Genomic DNA, 23,336 nt, shown 5'->3' with positions numbered 1-23,336 from the left:
TTCAAGAACCTCCAAATAATGTAGAATAAACTATCTATGTTTGCCATGGCTTTCAAGAGGTACATATATGATCATATGTGTGGATTAATTGAAACAGTTGATTCTGCTTTCTGTCAGTATTTTTCTTCATTTAAACTTTGATCTGGGTTCTTGATGCTGGCTAAGTGCAAAAATGACTTCATTATCATCCCACTTAAGTTGAAGCTTTTCATATCCCTTGCCACTCAAGTCTTTTAAAAGCCCCGAGTCGAAAGCAACTGTTACATGCTGCAGTTTAATGCCACTACCATCCTTCTTGAACCCCACTGCTATAACTCTGTTTGCAATCAGGGAGTCTGAACCAATAATTGACTCAGCCTCAATAATGAACATATAACTATCACTCCTCATGACTCATGAGATAGTCTTGGAAAAAATAAAATAATAGGCATCACAATATAAAGCTTGTACTCATCGCTGTAATACGATATTTTAGTAGGGCTCTATCAAATCTTCTTTACAACTAGAAGAAATTAGCAAACATCCAATGGCATTTGCTTAATTCAAGCAGCCCAACCACCAAAACTCAGTAGCCTGAGGCACAATTTATACAACCGATAAGATAAAAATGCTTCCAACTTGTGGATGATGATGCAAGGCAATTTTACAATTTGGCTGATTAATTTTTGGCAAAAAAGAGACACATTGGCACGACAGTTTCTCAGTCACAGCTGCATGCTCCTTGTTTAGAATGTATACAGCTGAGCTGTGCCTGCTGATGAAGACACATGATCCTGCAGCACTCGTAGGATCTGTAGCTCATCGTAGTTGTATACGACGTAGAATGAAAGATGCTTCTCATTGGAACCGAATCATGGCTGATGCACAAGACTGGCAAATAAATCTTCAAGAGTTTGATAACCTCATTCCTGAGCACTCACTTTTGCATTACTCTGGGAAATGTCACTAGGTACGGAGCGTTGCACTTGAGATTGGGCAACATGCTGCCTCTGCAAATCTTTAAATCTATCAACCAGCTCTTGGAAACTTGGCCGAAAACGTGGTTCGCTGTTTAGGTCCAAAACACAGATAAGTTTGAGAAAATAGAAAGCATCAGGGGAAATTTTGTCTAAGGAGAGCTAACCTATGCCAACAACTCTCAATAATTGACCCCCATTGTGGATCCAGGTCTTTCGGGAGCTCCAACCTCTGGTTCATAAAACCTACAGCTCCAATGACCTGGACAACAAAATCACTCAAAGTTCAAATAATCAGAAAGCACAATGTACGACTCTTTAAAGGCCATGACAGTTCTACACAAGGTCTAAGAGGCAAGTTCTTAAAGATAATTGAATTTATCCACCAGCAATTGGTTTCAAAACTAAATGCAGATTAAATTTGTTTCTCTAGAATACCTTATCATGAATAGAGAAATAGTTTACCGTCAAAGTTGATTAAGAACATTACAGCATATTTTGGACATGTTGCCTTGACATTCCAAGTGAAATCAGATCAAAGAATGCATTAATGCAGCAACTTCAACATCATTACAGCACATTATCCCTCTTTTTAGATAATGCTCTTTTGATCAACAATACAAGATGTAGAACAAAGCTGGGTTTCATGATTTAGTCTAAAAATTATAATAGTCAAAAAATAGAATGCAACAACTAAAGCATGTTGTGACTCTGAAGTGAACCAGCGAAGCATGTCATCATAATATAAAGAAGCACATAGCTGATTGTATATAAAAAAAGGGTATGTTAGATAAACAAATATGCAATATGTTTTTCTAATTATTCTGGAGTTATCAATAAAGCAGCCAAACAATAAAAAGAAAATATTGTTATTAAGTCATGATTGTGTTGTATCTTATGATGTCAGATAATTAAAAATTGCTTGTTGATTATATGAAAATGGGTAAAAGCAAACTACTTGATATTAGAACGATGACAGAACTTCAGCGGTGACTTACCTGCATTGAATTGAGATTATCCCAAGGGATCTTCTCAGTGGCAAGTTCCCACAGTATTACCCCATAGCTATACACATCGGACCTATTTTCCACGGCAAGGGAAAAAAAGAGGAAAAAGATGAGTGCTTCCCTTACTGCCGTCAAGAAACAAGTGGAACATTGAATCAATGATATGCTAAGACGATATTAAGATCTCAACCTACTTTTCATCCGAAGGCTCGTTTCGCAGAACTTCTGGAGCCATCCATTGTGGCTGAGAACAGAAAAATGGCCAGTTCTTAGCTTAAAATAAATAATTAGATGTCCAGAAGCTATCATTATTGGATAATTAATTTGGCAGCGAAAAATGACTAGAAATATTTTAACTTAGTATTTGCAGTTTATGCACATACCGTTCCTTTCCCAGTTTTTGTTGTCAGATATGTCTCATGCTTAAGACGTGAAAGACCAAAATCCGCAACCTGTGCAACATTAAAAAAAAAAAAAAGAGAGAGGATGTAATGTGTGTATAAGATGTGGCAGATATATATCTTTTAAGAAGTAAAATCACACCTTGACAGTCCAGTTCTTATCAACTAACAGATTTGATGACTTCAGATCACGATGAATGATAGGCGGGTTGCAATGATGAAGATAATTCATGCCCCTTGCCTGTTGAAGGAGAAGAAAGAACATATTATTATCAATAACACTTGAATGCAATTCCAAGCTGCATAACTCGTTGCTACATAAGCAATATGAAATAGAAACTTCAAATGTCAAGGTGGTTTTGCTTCCGCAAAAACAAACTAGACCTTTTGATCCTACTAACAAAACTATGTTCCAGATGTTTAGCTCAAGTGATACAGTAATATGGAAATGAGCAAAGGAAAATAAAGTCATGGAGTAATAAGAGTGCCTTTTCAAAGCTTTCAGTTTGATTCCTTTATCAATATTCTTACACCAGAACTATAAATAGAATCAAGTGTCACTAAATCCTTCTTTAATCTATATGTGAAAATATACTTACAATATCTAAAGCCATGTGAGTGCGCCGTCTCCAATCCAATCTCGTGGTGTTTCTTTGAAGCAACCGAAACACACTCCCACTGCATTTCGAATAGATAGATATCAAAGAAAGAATAACAATGCAGAATTTTTTCTATCGATGATAGTTGTGTTCTTGAAATTGAAGTCTATAATCACTCAATCTACCATGCCCATCTCAATGCTGAAGTTTCAGACCACAACATCTGATGTAGCTACAATCTGGAGGTTTATACATATGGGATGAACATTTATGTTGTAGATATCAATCACTATTAAAATGGATAATACTGATTTTTTTTATCAATAATTTTCACCTCATCAGCTGCAGTTTGAGGCAGTTACAATGAAGATTCCATATAAACAGCCACACAAGTATTCCAATATTAAAAGTCAATGCAAGTATATTTGCAAGAATTGGTCCCACTGCAAGTGAGAGTGTGTTGTTTTGCAATTAGCATGGACAAAAATATTGCTCTTGATCAATTTGCAGCACCAAGGTATAAGATCAAAACTGGGTGATACTGCTTGAGAATTGTGAAGATCAATTGTTTTCTATACAAAGTTTGGAAGAAGAAAACTTTTCTCATGCATGTGATAACCAAGAGCTCAGTTATTATGCCAAATACACTATTGCAGATGGCTTGCTAAACAAGAACTTCCAGAATGCTGAAGCGCACTAAGGTTGATCCTGAAAACTTGGGCCAATATGATGTTAGCAACTTTCAGATGGTTGGAGAGTATCTCGAGCAGATTCTTCGCCTCTTGAGCAATGAATTTGTTTTTAAAGCTACTCTGCAGGCTTCTTTCAACAGGCCTATCTTAGTGTGTATGCGTGTGTTATGTGACTGTTTCATTTGACTATCTGGCTTACTTGTGCATTTGAGGTGAACACAACTCCTCCCTATATCAGAAGTTATCATCTTATCCCTTAATCTAGACTCTTTCCAAGTCTAAGGAAATTTTAGAGAGGCTGTTCGTTAGTTACATGAGCTTAAATTGAAGCTAACAAGGTAAACCTCCTTATCACCAAGTAGCCATGTAAGTTAATGGAAGGCCCCTCTACTGCCTTATTTCCCTTAGCTAGGAATTCAGCACCAATTGTAAAGGATTGATGCTTAGTTACCAGAAGCAGGCACAGGAGCAGAGTTGGATACAGGAATAGGGGAGTGTCTTTCTTTAAAAGAGCGAATAAGGAAACCCACAGAAAGCAGGTGGGAGAATGAGTTTCTGAAGAAATTTGGAAGGAGATTCGCCACTGCAAATTGCAGTTTCCTGCTGCTAAGGATTGACATCAAGCTCACAATCGACTGGAACATCTGCCTCATCCTCCTGTGGAACTTTCCTAGCTTAAATCTTTGCTCTACAACTGACCCGAAATGTGGGAAAAGTCTTGGACAATGATAACGATAATATGTGTGCAGGTTTCTTTTTCTTTTTCCAGGTTTGGTTTAAGGGGAATGGAGTTCTGGACCCAGCTTTAAATTAAGCGTAGTTTGTTTTCAATTCAAATAATTACTGTTTCTCAAAATTTGTCAAAAATGAAATGCGATACAAATATACCATGCTATAGTAATCTCTTGGAGATAAAAACCAAAAGGTAAAAGGTAAAATTAAAAACACAATGAGCTTGCTGTACAAAAACAATTTAAGCTATTTTGAACTGATCAGTTCAAAATACCTATACTAGTTTCATGCTTGATATACAATAAATCTTAGGAGAACTTTGTAATAATACTATAGTGGAAAGAAGTTGATGCAAATAATACTTCAATAGAAACTTTACGAAACCATGATGAACTGCTTCATAAAAGATCTGTGATGCCTATACTTCCTTTTATTAGAATATTTTCATAAAAGGAATAACAAATTTCATTTGTTAAGATAAAGACACAAGACTAGACCCCTTTTCTTGCAACTAAAATTTCTGTTCTAATTTCTAAACAAGCTGACGTTTGTTGTCAACAATCCAAGTATATAGCTACAAGGCAAAAAAATACCAAGCAATCATAAAGATAGAGTTCAGGTTGTTTTCATTTTGAATTTTGTAGGCAAAGTGAAGAACGAACCGCGGAAGGAACTCCGTCACAATGCAAAGTCTCTGAGGAGAAGTAACTGCACCCATAAAGAGTAGTATATTTGGATGCCTTAACCTCTTCATAAGCGATACCTTCATCAACAAAACCATATTCAGATGATACAAGCAATGCAGGCTATTGACAACTAAATTTTGAGATTTTAAGTTGTTTGTAAAGCAAAACTATTGCATGACAATTCATAGATGAAATCATGAAGGTCAAACAGTTGATCATGGTCAAAATACTTATATTGTAGAAGAGGTATACGATCACTTCTCCATCCGCTTAAAAAAAAATTATAGTATCATGTTCTTATAGAATTAAATTCACATTAAAAAAATTGGAGCCCAATGTAAACATTCCTTATAATTCCAGGATTGATGTTTGAGGAAGAGGAACCCTCATGGATAATGATCCAGATAAATTGTCCATGTTGCATTCAACAATAACAAGAGCAATAAAGGTTGTGCTCTAACATTAATTGAACATGAAATTCCTCACGTGCAAGGATTCAAATCCCATGGGACGAAGTCATCTTGGATTTTTCGTGCAATGGGATGTTCCACAGCCCGACACTTGGGACAGTGGATGTGCCATACCATCCCAGTTCCTATGCCACCCTATTCCCATCACGACACCTGGGGTAGCGGCCTGTCTGGATGGTGGGATGCTCCCCCCCCCCCCCCCAACCCCCTACTCCAAAAAAAAAAAAACACCAGGACTTAAAACCATGCTCCTAGGAAAAAAAAAATCAAGTATTCCAGGGGCAAACATTACATGTCTAAGTAATAAAATGTATGAACTTATAAGTGAATCAACTTTCTCCATTTTCAAATATAGGAAGCCTTCAAAGCTTTTTGTTATTGTATTATGTGAACTAGATAATGAAAATTATAGTTTCATTATTTCATCATAGCAATTTTGAAAAGATTGAATCATCATTTAGCAAAGGAGTTGCTGCAAGCAAGCCATCAACAAAGATGAAAATTCATCTAAACAGTTGAAAATATAGATGAAATCGACAGCTATCAGCATCAGCAGGTAGTTCTAATTTTCAAGGATGGAAAACTGATCAACTGCTCTAGATGTACTGGTGGACAGATATCTAAATTCCAACAGGCTTATGCTTGAAACTGTAAAATCTAGCAAATCAATTCAAGTGTGATACTATATTTCTCTTTGACATGCATTCACAACTAAGATGTACACAGGTACAAATAATCACATAACATCCTTTCAAACAAACTGAGTATATGTCTATCTGCTGAATCACCTATAACTCCTAATGCTTATGCATCAATGTCAAGACTTAAATAACAAGTTAAAAGATGGTCTTTGGCAACTAATTATGAAAAGTAAAGGATGGCATAAAGAACTGCTCTTTTGCCTATCACAAGGTTCAGCTTCTTAAATATATCAAACACTAAAGGTAATCACAGGATATTCATTTTCGAAAAATGCAAGCTCAGTTTTGAAATTTACCTCTTGTCTGAAGGAAAGTATGACTTCATCAGAATATTCCTGCTTTGAGAATACTTTAACTGCTACATCCTGGAAGAAAATAAGATACTTTAGCTCTGCGGTGTAAGGTTAACACAATCCAACAAGCATGATCTTTCATTGTTAACCTTATGTAGCACTAGCAATCATGAACTATCTTTGAATGTAAACCTGAAAATTCTGTAACAAAATTACAGTGTACCCGTTTTGTGGATGCCATTGGCGTATAACTAATTGCAACCAGTTTGATTGCATCCTGTCTTAAGTGAGTCCCTTTTACATCTTTTCTGTTCTACTAATCAATCCTACATTCCTTCTCAAATGCTTAGAGTGGTATATTGGTCTAAAAGGAACCTTAGAGAGTGCTTATAGGCCTTAGTTAACTTGAAGAGACCGATGTGGAGAAAAAGTTGGATGTCTAGGTTAATAAGATAGGGAAATCTACAATCAGGTAGGGATGCATCCTAACACTGGCATCCAACTTTATAAGCCCATGATATCAATCAACAAATGAGATGTTTGACAAATGATGAAGCAAAGGGCAACCTCTTAACATGGGAAAGAATATCATGCCAATCCAATCCATTTTTGTTACTTGCACTTGTATTTGTCTCCATGTTTAACTCCTTGTTAAGGAACCTAAGAAGTCAGAGAAGCTGCAAGACACTTTCTTAATGGAAGCTACAAGCCTAACAGTAAGGGGGCTTTACTTATGAGCTAGGATAGTAGTGATATTAATACCTTGGTTTTATGGCAGGATATCTGGAGGGAGTGATCATCACTCATCAGTCAGGTTACTAGGATTTAGAGTTGGTGCAGGAGTGGCGCAGCAGAGTTGTCAAAGAAATTATGAGCAAGGAAGCACCTAGAAAATGAGTGAGGGAGCAAGGTTCTATTTAAAGAGAGGCACCCAAGATAGAAACTTTCAGCTATTAAGCTAAGATATTTTGATAGATCGGGTCATGCTAGCTAGTTAATTCTGTCCCCTTTGATGAGGTTTTAAGGGATGGGATCATTCCTCAGGACTTAGAGTTGAGGTAGAAAGTGAAGATAGGGTGAGATTGACAAGGAAGAGAGCGATTTTACACAGCTGGAAGCAAAGAAATGGGATGATGCAATGTCTAACACCAAAAACAATATTGTTGATTTTAGGGGCTCGAATTTTCTTTTCTTGATGGAGAAAATTTAGAATTTGATGTCAGAGCAACGATTGATTTCAACCTGAATTTTGACTTTTCTCTACTTATGCAAGAGAAATTTCAACTTGGGTTTTGACATTTTATCCTCACCAAAGGCACATATATACTATCGAAGGATGCTACCGAGCTTGTCACTGTGAAAGCTTATCATGTCTTGACTGATTAATGCAGTTCATATTCCAAACTTTTTGCATGACGAGAAAATCCCTAAGAAATCCTGTACTAGCAAATGAAACTATATATGCAAGTATGCATTTGCATGGTACATATACCAACCATAAAATTTATTTCAAATGATACTATGAAAATTGCCCTTTTGGACTGAATCCTACACTACAATTGCTTAATCATCTAGAACTGAGTATAAGCTATCAGTAAGGGTTGGGATCCAAATGAGGCCATATGTTTCCTCAAAGACAGATACACTCCTAACTTATTGTCTATGCAGTATAGCCAATACATGATCGATAGGTTTTGGAATCATAATCATGAAGCATCAGTCTTTGTACCGTATATATGAGCAGATGCCGTAAGAATAACGGTACCCCAAGTCTCCAAAAATACCTCCTCAAGTTTGAAGATATCTAGAAAGTCACACTCCTGATTTTCTCTCTAGAAGTTTAAAGAGCAAGCACAAGAAACCCAAATATTTTGGTGATAATCACTATATTGAATATTTGGTTTTATTTTTCATGCCCGGACCTTGATTGATTTTCCTGGGAGAGCATCATCAAAATTCACGGACTAGTAATTGTCTGACTGCTAGTGGACAATCAGAAAGCATTCATTTATTGCCACAAGGATTTTCCTACGTGCATTTGATTTGAGAGTTGCTTTTCTTGCAACTGGATTGGATAATATTTTGTTTTGAGTTAATGATGCACTGAAAGTGAGTGATCAGCGACTCTGCCATCAACCAACCAAAAAATTTATCCAACCGCTTGTGCAAACAGAAATAAACATGATGACTAAAACCTGTAGGTAACAGTTAAAACCTATAGGTAGAACACCAAACTATAATAATCCAATACCCCAAGCATAAAAGATATAAACATTAAGATGCCAAATTATGGATCTTTTTTAATAGTCAAACCTACAGGTAACTCAGCAAAGACAAAGTTGCAATAAGCACACTATATCACTGACTCGTTGAACCATTGCACATAGGGAAACTTGATAGTGGTACGGTTCAAGAATCACAGACAAAAGTCAGCATCTGTTTGTTTTGAGGACCAACAAACAGCTTAATGCAGAAAATCAATCACAATGAGCGTTTAAACAAAGTACTACTATATCGCTCATATGTAAAGCCATAGAATAAACATACCGAGCCATACCACAGAGCATGATATACAGTTCCACAAGAACCTGTGCGAGCAGGAAAAGAAAATATGTATAAGATAACAGAACCTTACGAATGAAAGGCATATAGCATAATCTTCTAAGAAATCTTGAGGCAGTAGCATCATCAGTCGTCTGTCCTAAAGTTACTTGTAATCATTTGACATGATTGAGTTAATCAAGGAAGCAGGAAGTTAATCAAGAAAGCAGGAAGCCTGCATTTTCCATTCATCCCAAATAACTAAAGGTTTTAACTTTTAAGTCAATGCAAAATGACGTTCATATCTAAACAATGATAGATCTTCAGAGATCTGTCCTCATTTCAAACTCCACAAGGGTTATACATAAAAATAAAACTTCTTTTACAGATAAATCAAAGCGATGTGGAACAGAGCATTTTGTTGAAAAAGTACAATATACATAAAACAGTTTACCAGCCACATGATCAGAGCAAATTGAGAACTTATTAAAAAAAAAAAAAAAACATCAGCAGAGGATATGAACTCCTAGTATTCACAGAATGGAGGAGATACAAGAACTACAAAGGCAAGACATAAGACCCATACATTCTCACTAGTAACAACTAAATTGAGAATTCCACAAGTATAAGACATTGAGGAAAACTCAGATCTAACATTTTGATGCCCTTCAAACACAATGTATATCAAGGAAGCAACAAAATTTATTAGATAAATATGGACATAAAAAGTTCAAAAATCCTAAATTGGCCAAATTCTCACTTAACAAACCTCCACAACCCAATTCTGCAATTTACCAATCTCTGCACTTTTGCTGTGTGTGTAGGAGGGGGTGGGGTTTCTTTTCTTTTGGGGGGGGAGGTGGGGATAATGATATTCATCAAATAGGAGGAGTAAAAAATAATGAAAGGAAGCATCACCAATCACTTCAAATGTGTTTTGGGCTTGAGACTGCCCCCAGATGGCATTCAAAGTTTAGGCAAAATCATCAAATATGACTATGCCAATGCCTTCTAGAAAACTACTCATTTAATTTCAGAGTAGGATATTCTCCAAACTTCTCCAGAAAGACGCACTGAATTACTGACTCAATCTATGTAATGAAAAACTGCACAACATAGATCTGACATTCCTGGATTATGCGTCTCTGGTTATCATGGTAAACTGAAATTCAGGTTGAAACTCCCTGCCCCTTCACTACACAGGCACTCTTCTACATGTACTCCCTCTAGTAAGAAAATAATATGGGCATGCAATAGAAATTCCAAAGTGAAGTAATTAATTATTAACATAACAAATTACAATTAACTTCACCATTTTGTACCATCAACTTTCTTGGCAGTTGATTAAGTAATATTCCGGCAATCATTCAGATTTTGACTTTCACACAGGACCAAAGTTCACAGCTCAAAGGTTCCATACTATCCAATCTGCTAAAAATAAGGAGTTCATGAGAAAATCTGAACAACTAACGAAAGAACAGAGTCGTTGGTCTGCAAAAATTATGTGACAACATAAGGTTTATAAATATCATTATAAAGCATACTACCATAATAAAAAGTTTATATAAAATGCTTATAAGCCAAAATCTATTGCAGGACTTCAGAATATAAAGCTCGAGAAAGTACCAAAGAAATTGTGTTTCAGAAATCATGTAAATTGTATTGAGAAATTGCCAAGTACTGGTACCCTATGGAGCAGGTTTGGTTAATCAGGCAGATGTCCAGGACTAGCTGGTCACCAATTGGAAGAAAATTTGATCTTAAAACATGAAAAATTACCATGTACCAACTACCATATATATACCCAAGAACTTGCAAACCAACTTGAAGCAAACAATACATCAAGGAATATATCTTGGCAAAGTGTTTATCAATTTTATATGAAGTTAAGTAGGTAATGCCAATATTCCTTCTGAAATTATTTTAAGAAATACTTGTAAGAACAAAACGCAATGGGTTGAATAGCTGATACAACTGATGGAAGATAACTTCATTGTAGAATATCTAATGCCAGGTTACCGTCACAAAGTACATTATTGCTAGAAACCATAATGAGACTGCAGGAATAAACAAAGCAACAGCTAAAACACATATCAAGGATCATCAAATAAGAGAGAGATGCTTATTGCAATCATTTGCTGCATGTTTTTCTGGTTAAGAAATAGAGTTCAAAGAAAGAAGTGCCACTACTCACGCCAGGAGAAGGTGACTACCTTGACCTATTTGTTCTCCAATTATAAGGTCTTCCCATACAATCTCATAGTCTAAGCAGTCAATATCCATATCCACTTTGGGAACAGTACTGCTACTGGCGCTTCCACTACTGCTAACACTACTCGTACTGTTAGCGTTGAAAGAGGACCAGGATCCTGAAGCCTCATTATTTGCAGTTCGGTTGCTTTCAATCACTTGGCTTTCTGGCTTGACACTAGATTCAGAAGTCTTCTGATGAGTCAAGTCATTTTCCTGATCACTATGCACCCATGGCCAAACAAAGCGATTCTTCGCATCTGCACCATCATGTTCCTGCCCCTTCCAGGGCCATGATATCCCCTTCTTAGCTAATAATGTCTCTGCTTTCGAGCTAATGATCTTGTGAATCCCTGTCTTTCCTTCGACCTCTTCATTATTACCTTTAGATGCTTTTCCTGGAGATTTTTCCTCTGTGGCTGCAGAAGAGAACATACTAAAGGCACAAGGTGGTACGTCACCTCTCGGTGTGCTAGCTCCACTTGAACTAGCATCCTCCTTGTGATCTAAGGAAACAGCATCATGGTCAGAATATTGGCTATCTCCACTCCCACCTTCACGTTCCATATTGTTTTCACCCGTCCTTATCCGAGAACGAACTTTGTTTGTAACCTTAGTAGCCTGTTTGGTGATTCTAAAAAAAATAAGAAAGAATACACTAGAAAAAAATATATTCAGAATAATATCCCAGAAAAAAAAAATATATTCAGGAATCAGAATAATATCCCAGATTTCTCTAATTATGAAAGACATTGCCAGGTGTCTATGTAGGAGTGGCAATCAAGCCAGTCAGGCCGGATATAGGCCAGGTCAAACATCTATCAGCCCGAACTCAACCCATTTATTAACAGGTCAAAAATCCAGACCTGAAACCAGCCTTTTATTAAATAGGCAACCTGACTTAACTCGCATAACCCATTTGATAAATGGGTCAAACCAGATTAAACAGGTTAAGCAAGTCTTAAAGGGTTAAATAGGTTTAAAACAGGTTATGTGAGTCTTAACCATATTAAATGGGTTTGGTTAAACCGGTTTTAAACATATTAAGTAGGCTTTAAAAGGTTAAACAAGTCTTAAAAAGCTTGGGACCATTAAACATGTAAAATTAAATGGGTCAAAGATCTAAACCTAAACCCAACATGTTTAGTGAACAGGTCCATGCGGGTTTGACCCATTTATAACCTGGACCTATTTATGTCAAATCTAAACCTGCCTAAAGCAAGTCAGCTGTAGGTCAGGTTGGCGGGTCAGGTCGTAAATTGCCACCCCTACTCTATAACTATACTATATTCTATTGCCTTCTACTTGCATGAAATTATAATGGAAATTAACTTACCAGATTGGTTATTTTGGATGCAATAGCAGCTTGAAGAGGTTGCTGAGAATCGGAACTGCCTTTACTTGTTAAACCGATTCTAGGCCAACTGGAAGTGCTGCAGACAGTTGACTGGGGTTTTGTACAGCTTGGAGGGGATGCTATCTCCTGAAAGCACCGTGAATCAGTTGACACACAAATGATGCCAACCAAACTTCCATCGTCATCATAAAAAGGAGTGTTTGTAGCAATAGCTAAAAATCGCTCTCCTAACTTGTTCTTGACAGGAAACTTCCCTCTCCAACTCTCCCCCATGGTTATACGTTGGATTATGTTGCTCACAATATTGAAATCACGAGCATCAACCAGTAGCTCGATTGCATCCTGACCGATGGCTTCCGATGCAGGATAACCATAAAGATGTTCTGCAGAGCGGTTCCTGCATGAATGAATATGAGCAGTTCAATGGCTAATGTAGAAGCTAACAAGTAACAACAATGGGAGAAGGCTAGAAGTGGATCTAATAGCACAGATACTTGGTTTCTCATTTATAAAGGAAAAGGACTGTGTGTGTTGTTGATCAAACTAACCCATTGCATCAAATTACTAGTGACACTAAACCAGAATTTGCATATTTATAACTTACAGAACACCAATACAAATAGTTTAATTAGATATTGATAAAAACATCCTTGACCATAAAGAAAATCAGCAGCAGATCGAACATAAAACATCTCAGAAAGCAAACAACTAGGGTCGAGAGGACTAAAAAGCATGAGCCAAGGACTTAGCCACTAATACTCCTGGAGAACCAAGGGAGAAACTAATGCTGAACTGCATGCTAATGATAGATAATTTGTTCTTTTTAATGTAAACAAAAAACAGCACCTAATATTTGTTGGGAATTGTATCCTAAATGTCAATCGTCAGCATATTGATGATTGAATTTTGTAAATGAATTGACAAATTAATAAAGTGTTATTTGGCATTATTCATCATTTCATCTTCAAATGAACTCTTATATGATGATGTCCTTAGGACTTATGTTATGATAAAAGAGGATTTATCTTTGAGTCCTTAAACTGGTTCGCGACCAAATGATATGTTGTTACTGGGACGACAGCATTATCGAGATTAGGTCGTTGTGTGACATATACATTGGTTGTCCTCTTAACCAAGGAGTGTGGAGACACTGGTATGCCATACAGGTGAAGTATAGGAGTACATTTCACTGAACGTGACCAATTCCGAAACGCTCTACTGTCAAGAGATGTTCCGAGTGGATATGGGTATAAGTTTGGCCCTCTGACCTGAGATCGCAACCTGTGACTAGCAAGCAACTCACTGTACTTTGGTACCGGACTACCTGAATTTCTAATTCAGTGACGGAAGGTCACTGGGTGCAGTCAAGTACTTGCGTAGTCAGTTGTGAGTCGAGATGCAATTGACGCCTCCTGGAAACAGAAGATAATGTCTTGTGATTAATTTAGCAAATCCTTGGCCAGGGTAATCCCAGTGAGGAGTCACGGGATATCTAAAGTTAATTACATAATGGATGTACTAATTATAGCGTTGACAGTGAGCTCTAAGTCATCCTGGCATTAGGAGTCAAAGGGATTGAATTATACAGTAACCATAGTCCAGGATTTCAGAATATTTGCTTCGCATATATTCGGCCTATCCGGACGTCGGGTACCATTGCTAGATGGTCACATCGATTAGTATAGGAAGACGTTCCTATACTACCGACTTAGGTTCGAACCTATGAGGTCACACGCATAGAAGTTTCTAGGTTGATCAAATGGCTGATTGATGATTAAGAATTATTCAGGGGTAATTTGGTCAATTCGATTGACAAATTATCCAAAGCAAAAGTTGCATTAAAATAATTATTGAATTATTAAAGGATTAATTAGCAATTAGATTACTAATGAACTCAATTTGATTGAGTAATTGGGCTTAGGTTGAGCCAAATTGAATAGGATTCAATTTGGGCTGCATCAGGGTTTGACCTAATTGGATTAGGTTCAACCCAAGTAGATTGAGCTTGACCCAATTGATGGGACTTGACCCAATTGGATTGGGCTTGATCCAAATCAATTAGAAGACCTTATTTGATGAGGATTATGAGACCAAGTAATCAGAATTAAATAAGGAGAAGAATCCCTAAATTTTAGGAACCCATCCTTATCTTTTTGGAGAAGAATGACACCTTAATTTATCCCCAATATTTTCTACGCCTATCCTCTTTATTTTTGGCCAAAAATTGGCGTGAGAAGAGAGGAGGCGTGGGGCTATATTTCCTATAAAAATGGCGCCTTAAATCTTTCTAGAAAGATTTAGATGAATTTCCTAATTTGTAGGGATTGCATGGTGCATGAAATAGGGTGGTCTGCGACTGAACTTTGGACGCGTGAATTCCTATCTTTTAGAGATCCAAAATGCACGAAATTTGGATATGTTTATCTCCTCTTAGCTGCCACACCACCAGAATTTTTTGAAAATTTTATCAGCCAAATTAGTTGGCTAAATTAGGTGTGAGGCGTGGGGTGGTCTTTTGGCTATAAAAGACCCCCATGCCTTGGTTCAAGAATACCATATTTAGAGGTTTTAAAAAAATTCTGTAAAAATTCTCTAAGGGCCTCCATCCCTTCTTCTCTTTCTTCCTCACGTCCATCCTCCATCTCCTTGAAGAACAATCAAAGGTTGAGTGTTTAGAAGGAGAAAGCTTAAGCCATTGCAACGTTCCTGCGCGAGCTAGCACTCCCGCGGAAGACGATCTACCTAGGGCTTCGCGTGTACTTCTCATAGAGGCCATTCATGTGCGTGGCTGCGAAGTCAAGGATCAGATCCACAAGTTTCTTCTATCATAAAAGGTATTAATCCCACATCAATATTTTATTTTGGAGTCAGGGTCTAGGTCTGATTCCCCGAGGTTTTACCCTCCTTTGGGGCTCCTCACGGAGTTATCTCCAGAATCCATTCGATAGATATTCGGAGATTAATCGGAATAGAGTGTTTACCTTTCAGATCTGATAGTTAATCATGCATGAATGTTTTAGCATAATTGTTTAAACGATTCCGGCATAATCCTATGTGTTCTTAAGGTGCTGATTTATAGATTTGATCTTGTAAGCATGCATGAATTAAATTGTTTGATTCGATTTTTCCGCTGCGTTTTAAAACTTAAAAAGAACTACGTATGGCTTGATCCCCCTTATGAAGGGGTACGTAGGCAACCCGATCAGGTTCAGCCATGGTTTTTGAAAAAAAATAAATAAATTTCAGCATGCTTAACGCCGAAGAACCTAGGATTCACTATCAATATTTCATCATATTTCAGCACTAGACTGCAAGATACAATCAGTTAGTTGCCAATTAAGTCATCTGGGGGCCTTCTTGAGACAAAATTGCATCTTGACCTATTTTACTGATAGCCAACATGTAGAGTGTGTGAAGAACCACCTAACCAACCTTGAAAGGCTCTTAAACAATTAATCAACCCCAATTGTATCTAAATCCAATAACTGTTCCAACATCAAAATCCACTATCAACCAATCAGTGGTTATGTTTTCTGTCCTTAATGCACCACTTCTTTATCCCTTGTAATTAAAAAATAGCCAGTGTCAGTGTGCCTCTTAATCTATACTACATCAAAAAAAGAGAGTTCTGAATTTGAATATTCCTAGGAAGGTTCAATCTCTTCCCTTTTTTTATATCCAAAACACCCTTGATGAAACCACTAATTCCCTAATAAACCACTTACCAAGACACTATCTTGGCCTGCCAAAAACTACCCGCAATATTCTCTCAAAATTTATCCTCTCTCGGAATCCACAAACCGCCAATTAAGGTACAAAGTTTCATATACATGTTTAAAAATTAAAACAAAAAAAAAAATCACAAAAAGGCAAGACTTACAATGTGTAGCACAAGAAAAAAGGTAACAGAAAACTCATGGAATCAAGAAAAGCTAAAGATCAATTATATTGCCCTTTCATATGAGATTCTTTTCTATGTATAAATCAAGATTTCAATAGGATCAGTATCCTTATTAATGAACCCCATTAAAAAATCTTATTTATTGTCATATTAAAAATAAGGGTCATAATTTATCAAATCAAACCAATGACCTGATATTTCTCAAATATAATAATGGCTGTTATAACAAACATCACTAGCCATGGTAACCGAAAATAACGAAATGACAATAGATCAATGTGCTTTCATAAATATACTAGTTTTACAAAATCATAGAAAAACCAAAAGAATTATAATCCATTCTAAAATAATATCAATGTAGATAACTTCATCACTTTTCTATAAAATTTTCATTACATTTATTTATATAATTTAAATATAAATAAAAATAAGCTCTACCCTTCAAAGTTCAAACCAAGATGCAGTGCATGCTACCAAATACTATTCCTACACAGATAAACATAAGCAGTTTTGAATTTACTTGCACATAGTCTACCACTCCTCTCTTACCCCAAAGATGTCATTTCCAATCAAACTGAATAAGTACTTTAGATTTTTCTGTATTAAGTGCAAGAGGCTGACTACCCAATGCACAGCAGAAGGCAAATATATTTTTGAAGAAACAACTAAGAAGCAGCAGCTGAGACAATGGCTTTGTATATGTCTAGTAGCTTCTCCAACATAATGCTATATCCACCCAAAAGTAAAGGTATCTAGTTAGTGAGACGAAAACATGACTTCACTGTGAAGTTTTTGCCCAAATCAATGTCCAAACAGCTTTCTTTTTCCCTCCACCTTTATTAAAGAGAAAAAACATGGCAACAACGTAATATAATCCCCAAGATCTTCCCATGCAAACAATTCATTTGCTGATACTAAAGAGAAAAGGTTGGGCCATTATGAGTTTCCAACCTCCTAAACCAACCCACCCTTTTAAAATGTAGCACTTCCACCATCATATGCATCCTTTATGCTCCTTAACCAATCTAATCTCACAGATACCCAAAATTAATTTATCATGCTTTCCCTAACCACCATCCATTTATGATTACCTATCTCCACCATTAAGCTCCATTACCTTTCTATAAACAGAGCTACAACGGGGTGCCGTGTTCTTGATTCTCTATAAAATGACCAGTTAAGATTCTTCCTACTATATTTTCATTTGCATTACTAAAAATAGTTCAGCATCATGAACTAATTGAAGTCCCCCCCATTTTAGACAGCCTTACTCAAATCTATCATATAAAACATTACGGAAATTCACGAGACCCTAACATTGAACAGCCAAGATTGTTAATATCCTGTAATTCGAAGCCTACTATTAATTATTCTTCACTACCCTTTATCAAGGATTCTTAAAATAAAAGATCTGTGTCAACTTGATGGATGGCTGATATCAAGATGAACAAAGCAAAAGTAAGGTCTCGGTCTAGCTCAGAAAACATGGAAAGTCTCGACTTATTCCAACATCTCAGCCGATATATAGGAGCCATGATATCGCAATATGGGACAAAATAGTATGTCAGAGATTAACTGCTGCATTAAAACATTAATTTTAATATATAGATTTAAAAGAACCAATTTAACATGGTAAAATACTGATGAAAAAATCTTAGAAAATATATTGATATCATGTCTGCCATTGTCTCAGGATATACATGTTTATATCAGCCGCCATAAGAAAGGCTGAGTTTTGAGATATATTGTACTGGTGAGTGTTAGATACTAATAGAAACTAGAAAACAATATCTCGGCCAAGATGTAAACTCCTTCTTCACTCGTCATCCTACTCAAGCATGTCGACTCCAAGGAAAAGTGGGGGAATCAGCTAAGTATGTCCTTACAATTTCACAATGCCAATCCGCCAAATAGTTTGCATTCTTAATTTTGATTTGAAGATAATTAACGGATCCTACCTTGCATTTATGAACTAACCAAATTCATAACAGACATCAAACTGTAATATACAATATGAGACATGTAAAAACTGAACACCAATCCATGGTTCGGGATACCATGATGCATACTAATTGTTCCAGCAGATTTATGGCAATAGCAACAATGAAAAGAATCCAAGGAACCCTGATGCTTAAAAAAATGCCCAGGACCAGACCTGCCAAGCGACTCATATGATGCCATGGAAGTTTCTCCAATTTTTAATCCGCAACAAGGACTTCATGCCTCCAATCTAAATGAATCAGAAGTAAACCCTCTCCCAGCTATCAACAAAAGTTTGAACACTTCATCTTAAAACCTCATTAGGCATCTCATACCATTCATCCTTACCAAAAATGTCAATACAGTGAAAAATTCACTTCAATCCAACACGGAATCCCTCAAAAACCAAAACTTTATGGCATCCACTAAACGATAAAAGGACAAACTTTTACCAAATCCTAGATAAGGAACTACAGAGCCCCCACTGCCCTAAAGGAAATCACAATCTAACAATGATCTCATGGAAAACCGTCACACAAAAACAAAACATAAAGATACAGAAGATAGATCAAGAAAATCTAACACGCAGACAGAAAAAGCAAGCAGAATTCTCACGACTGACCAGTAGATTATCCGGCCTTCAAGATTGAAGATATGCACCGACTGCCCCATCGACTGCAATATGTTCAGGTACTGCTTTTCCGACAGCCCGATGCCGGCCGGCGCCTCCCCGCGCCTTCCTCCCTTCGGGGTGTCGCCCGGCTCCCGGCTCTCTCGCTGCAGCCTCGACGAGTGCCCTAACGCGGCCGACCCCGGCCGCCACACCAGCCCGCCGGTCCCCTCGTTCCGCCGCCTAGGTGGGGGCGCCGCCGACCTCTGCGGCGACACCGAGTGAGACCGCCGGCGGTCCCCACCGCCACCGCGAGCAACTCCGCCGACATCACCCTCGCGCGGCATCAGCTTCGACATCTCCTGCTTCAGCAGCGCGTGCCCCGCCTCCAGGTCATTTATCTTCTTCAAAAGCTCCTCCGCCGGCTTCTCCATGGCCTAGAAAGCTTCAGAGGACGAGCAAAGACGGAATGGAAGCAACCCGAAAAAGGAGTTCATGGATTCCTCTCGAAGAACGGGAGAAAAGAAGGGGGTTTTTAGATCAAAGGCGGCTCCTTTTTTCCTCTCTATTTCTAGAGACAATGGAGAACAGAAGGGGTTCTTGAGCTCAAAGAAGCCTCCTTTATTTTTTATTTTCCCTCTCTGCTCTCTATTTTTCTGTAGACTGTTTCTTCTGTGGGTTCTCTCTCTCTCTCTCTCTCTCTCTCTCTCTCTCTCTCTCTCTGCGCTTTTATTTTGTTCTTTTTAATTATTACATGATCACATCCCCATCCTTTTTTTTTTGGTACAGATGATCATATCCCCATCTGAAGCTTTCACTTGGCTCTCTTCCTCATCCTGTTGGTGGTGTAGATGTCATGGATAGTTGTGAGTTTTTTTTTTTCTCTCTTTTGGTACCATGGTGAATTTGTGAGGTTTGGGGCCACAACTTTTCCCAAAAAGAGAGAGAGCTTCCAAGGCTGGTGGGCAAAGCTCACACTCAAACTCTGGAATTTACAATTATGGTCTTTTTAAAATATTTATTTTATAATTTTCATTGCTTAATTAGAAAATGTCATTTTTAACCAAATTATATCAGAGATAAAATTTATTATTCTTAATTGTTACATATAGTTAAAAATTATAATTTTTAGCAAACAATTTATAATTATTTTTTTTACAAACAAGCAACATGGAGAAACAATTAATTAGAGCTTGATGAGTACTATATGCTTTAACTAAGATTAAATTAAAGGCCATATCTATTTCAAAAGATATTTAAGTTGATAGTAAAATATTGATGCTCTTTATACTAACTTATTCCCAAGTATTTGATGCTGAACCTTAGTATATTTTACGCTTACGGGGCATGCATGTCCAAACATGTTGTATGTTAGAGTAGTTAAACACGGTTATAATATATTTTTAAAAATTCTAAAATATTAGTTAGATAATTCATAATTACTTCATGCATCTTAAACACGATAATTACTTTATGTTAGACCCTGTCGCATCTTTAATTACAATTTGGCATGCTTTCTTTACTTTATCTATGTGAAGATCAAGTTTAAGTCTCATCATGTTCCTGAAAAATACTAAAGCTATTAATAAGAAGTTGGTATTATTAATGTCTAGTTGTTTTTAAGCGTTGGCATTATAATCTCATTTACATGCAGTAAGAAACAATTGCCTGAATACAACGAATAGCTGAGAATGGTAGGGTAACATCTTTTCATTTATATATAAACACCCATCTGGAGAAAAGACAATCATGGGCCCCCATCTTTTGAGCCTTCATTCAATTCCATCTTTTCTTCGTCCTGAAGGCGTTCCTGGAGGCAAGTGGATTTGGATAGGCTCTTTTTTTTTTTTTAATCTGATTTTCTATTCAACGAGTCGTCCGCTAGGACACTGCTCTTCGAGTTTGCTTCTTGGAAAGCCAAACGTTGTTGTTATAGTTTTATCCAGTTCACCCACCGAGCTCACTTCACTTCTATGGTCTTAATTTTTACTCTAATTCTTTCCCACATAGTTGTTTAGTTCCAAGTTTTGGACTTTGGGCTTCTGAATTTCTTAATCCCCTGAGACTTGGAACGCACCAATATATTAAATTACCTCCACAACCACATATCCTCTCTTCTCCTCTTTCCTTTTCTCATCAAGTTTTTTTGTTTGCTTGCAAGCAAGTGGGACTTCTGTGGTCCACCAATTTACGGAGAATACTGTTTTTTTTAATCTGACTTCTTATGCTTTTGAAGCCTTCTTTCTTTATCAGCCATAAGTTATGGAGAGGTGGGACTCTATGCTTTTTAATCTGAAGAAGAATCATACTGTCCAAAGCTTCACGTGCATGGCCTTTTGCTTGGACTCAACTGCTTTCTGATGCCCACTGATCCAAAATAAAGAAAGAGGAAAAAAACTTTTAGTGATATAGAATATAGTAGCCATATGCTCTCTTTTTTTTCAGAAATAAAGAACTTTTTTTTTTTTTATTTCTACCACTATGGTGCAGATTCTTGCAGGCGTGTCCACCTCCAAGAGCACCTCCACCATGGACGAATCCATATATAACTCACTTTGTTTGATTTTTTTTTTACTCTTGTCTTATATACGTTAATCTATTTGTTCCTTCTCAACAAAAGCTTATTTCATGTCCACTCTCTTTATAAGATTCGAGCAACCTACGATTTCCATGGATCATCAAGATCAAAATTTGTTTTCCTTTTTTTTTTTCTTCTAATTCTCGAGTGCATTTGGTTGTCTAGAAAAATTATTAATCGTGATTTTATAATGTGGAATGTTTGATTGTGAGGTGAAATTGCAAGAACATTCTAAAATCATAAACTAAATATTTGTACTTTGAGTGGCAAATTTTTAAAATCATATTTTTCACCTTCTTGAATCTTTCTGCTTTGAATTTTTTCCTATTAAACAACCAGACAGCTCCTTAAAAATCTCGACTTTCGAAATTTAAATATTTAAAGTCATGGGAAAAAAAATAAACTAATGATTTTTGAATATGAAACCTTCGAACATGATCTTATTCTCTTAGCAGCATCTTTTCTTATTCTCTTTTGAGAACATCTTGACTATTTTTACCAATTGGTTGGAATCTTGAAAACCGAACTCTTCTCAGCCCCAAAGAACTTGGTACGCTGCTCTTCACTCTTGATGGAAGGTTGCTACTTTATCATGTGATGCTTCGACTTTTAAGTCTGGATCGCGTCAACCGCCTCCTGAATGATGCTCGAGAATTTATGGTTGTGGATTCTCATAGCACGAGTAGCTCAACTTGATAAGATGGCAAGAAAAGGAGACATTAGAAATGAACCTATAGAAGTACGGTAGGATGATAGATTCATGTGGAAAAATAAAAATAATAATATGGTCAAAAAAAAATCTCTTTCATAAAAAAGAAAAATCATGAGGAACATACAAAATTATTTTTCTAAAATTGAGATGTTTTTTTTTATCGAAACTACTTTTAAGCTATCAAAATTAATGGATAAGGTTTTTTTTTATTAGGAGTATAATAGATATTTTACACAACTTTTTTATGAATGCTCAACCAAACATAAGCCACTCTGAAATGGCCTCTTTTTATGATTAATTAAATATTTTTAAATTATTTTTTCAGGCATCATATTTTTAAGAATCAGATTTTTAGAAAAAATATTTTGATAAGAAAAAATTCTTTCTGTAAACCAAATGAATCCTAAAGAGAGGAATATGAATGTTTGAAGTGCATGCACGAGATGCTGGCAAGGAAAAATAATTAAGAAATGAAGAGAGACTCAGGAAATAGATGTAGAGTAGTGTGGTTGGTAAGTGATTAGTTCCTTGCTTGGGCCCTCCAAAGGGGGAAGTTATCCAACCACAAATGGACATACATGGGAGGGAAAAAGGAGCAAAGCACGCTAAATTAGTGCGTGTCCTCGTGGTTGGATTGGTCCATGTTGAGCTGATTCAACCAATAATTTCACCTCCTAAGGAGGAAGAGGATAAGATATTTATGAAGGGTATCACAAAGGATAGTGTGCGACTATTGCAAGTTCAAATTTGAAGCGTAATTAGAGAATGAGATTTACTTAAATTTCAAGCGGTCCAACGAACTTTTCTTCTTCCACCTACCCATCCTCCCATCACACAATTGGGCAACTATTTTTTTTCTCACCATTTCGC

The 23,336-nt window shown here is 36.7% G+C and overlaps 1 protein-coding gene across 1 annotated transcript; it reads right to left on the bottom strand.

The window, feature by feature from the left end:
• Positions 1-438: 438 nt before the first annotated feature.
• Positions 439-19,851, bottom strand: LOC103712660 (serine/threonine-protein kinase pakF-like). The gene is made up of 13 exons (XM_008799244.4): positions 19,189-19,851; positions 12,665-13,082; positions 11,292-11,949; positions 9,085-9,125; positions 6,541-6,609; positions 5,050-5,150; positions 2,964-3,042; positions 2,507-2,605; positions 2,347-2,415; positions 2,158-2,207; positions 1,955-2,036; positions 1,124-1,218; positions 439-1,047 (listed from the first exon to the last, which is right to left on the bottom strand). The coding sequence occupies exons 1-13, from the start codon at positions 19,608-19,610 to the stop codon at positions 903-905; spliced, it is 2,328 nt and encodes a 775-aa protein (XP_008797466.2). The 5' UTR covers positions 19,611-19,851; the 3' UTR covers positions 439-902.
• Between the last annotated feature and the right edge of the window lie 3,485 nt (positions 19,852-23,336).

This window comes from Phoenix dactylifera, chromosome 12 (genome assembly GCF_009389715.1).
Source record: "Phoenix dactylifera cultivar Barhee BC4 chromosome 12, palm_55x_up_171113_PBpolish2nd_filt_p, whole genome shotgun sequence".
Lineage (NCBI taxonomy): Eukaryota > Viridiplantae > Streptophyta > Magnoliopsida > Arecales > Arecaceae > Phoenix > Phoenix dactylifera.
This window is presented reverse-complemented; position numbering and strand designations above follow the sequence as displayed.

Excerpts from the sequence above, each read along its gene's own strand:
- LOC103712660 (XM_008799244.4), bottom strand. The coding sequence starts at position 19,610 with ATGGAGAAGCCGGCGGAGGAGCTTTTGAAGAAGATAAATGACCTGGAG. Across the intron at positions 5,151-6,540 it reads TACTTTCCTTCAGACAAGAG|GTATCGCTTATGAAGAGGTT; the intron begins GTAAATTTCAAA and ends TTGTTGATGAAG. Across the intron at positions 2,208-2,346 it reads CAAAAACTGGGAAAGGAACG|CCACAATGGATGGCTCCAGA; the intron begins GTATGTGCATAA and ends TTCTGTTCTCAG.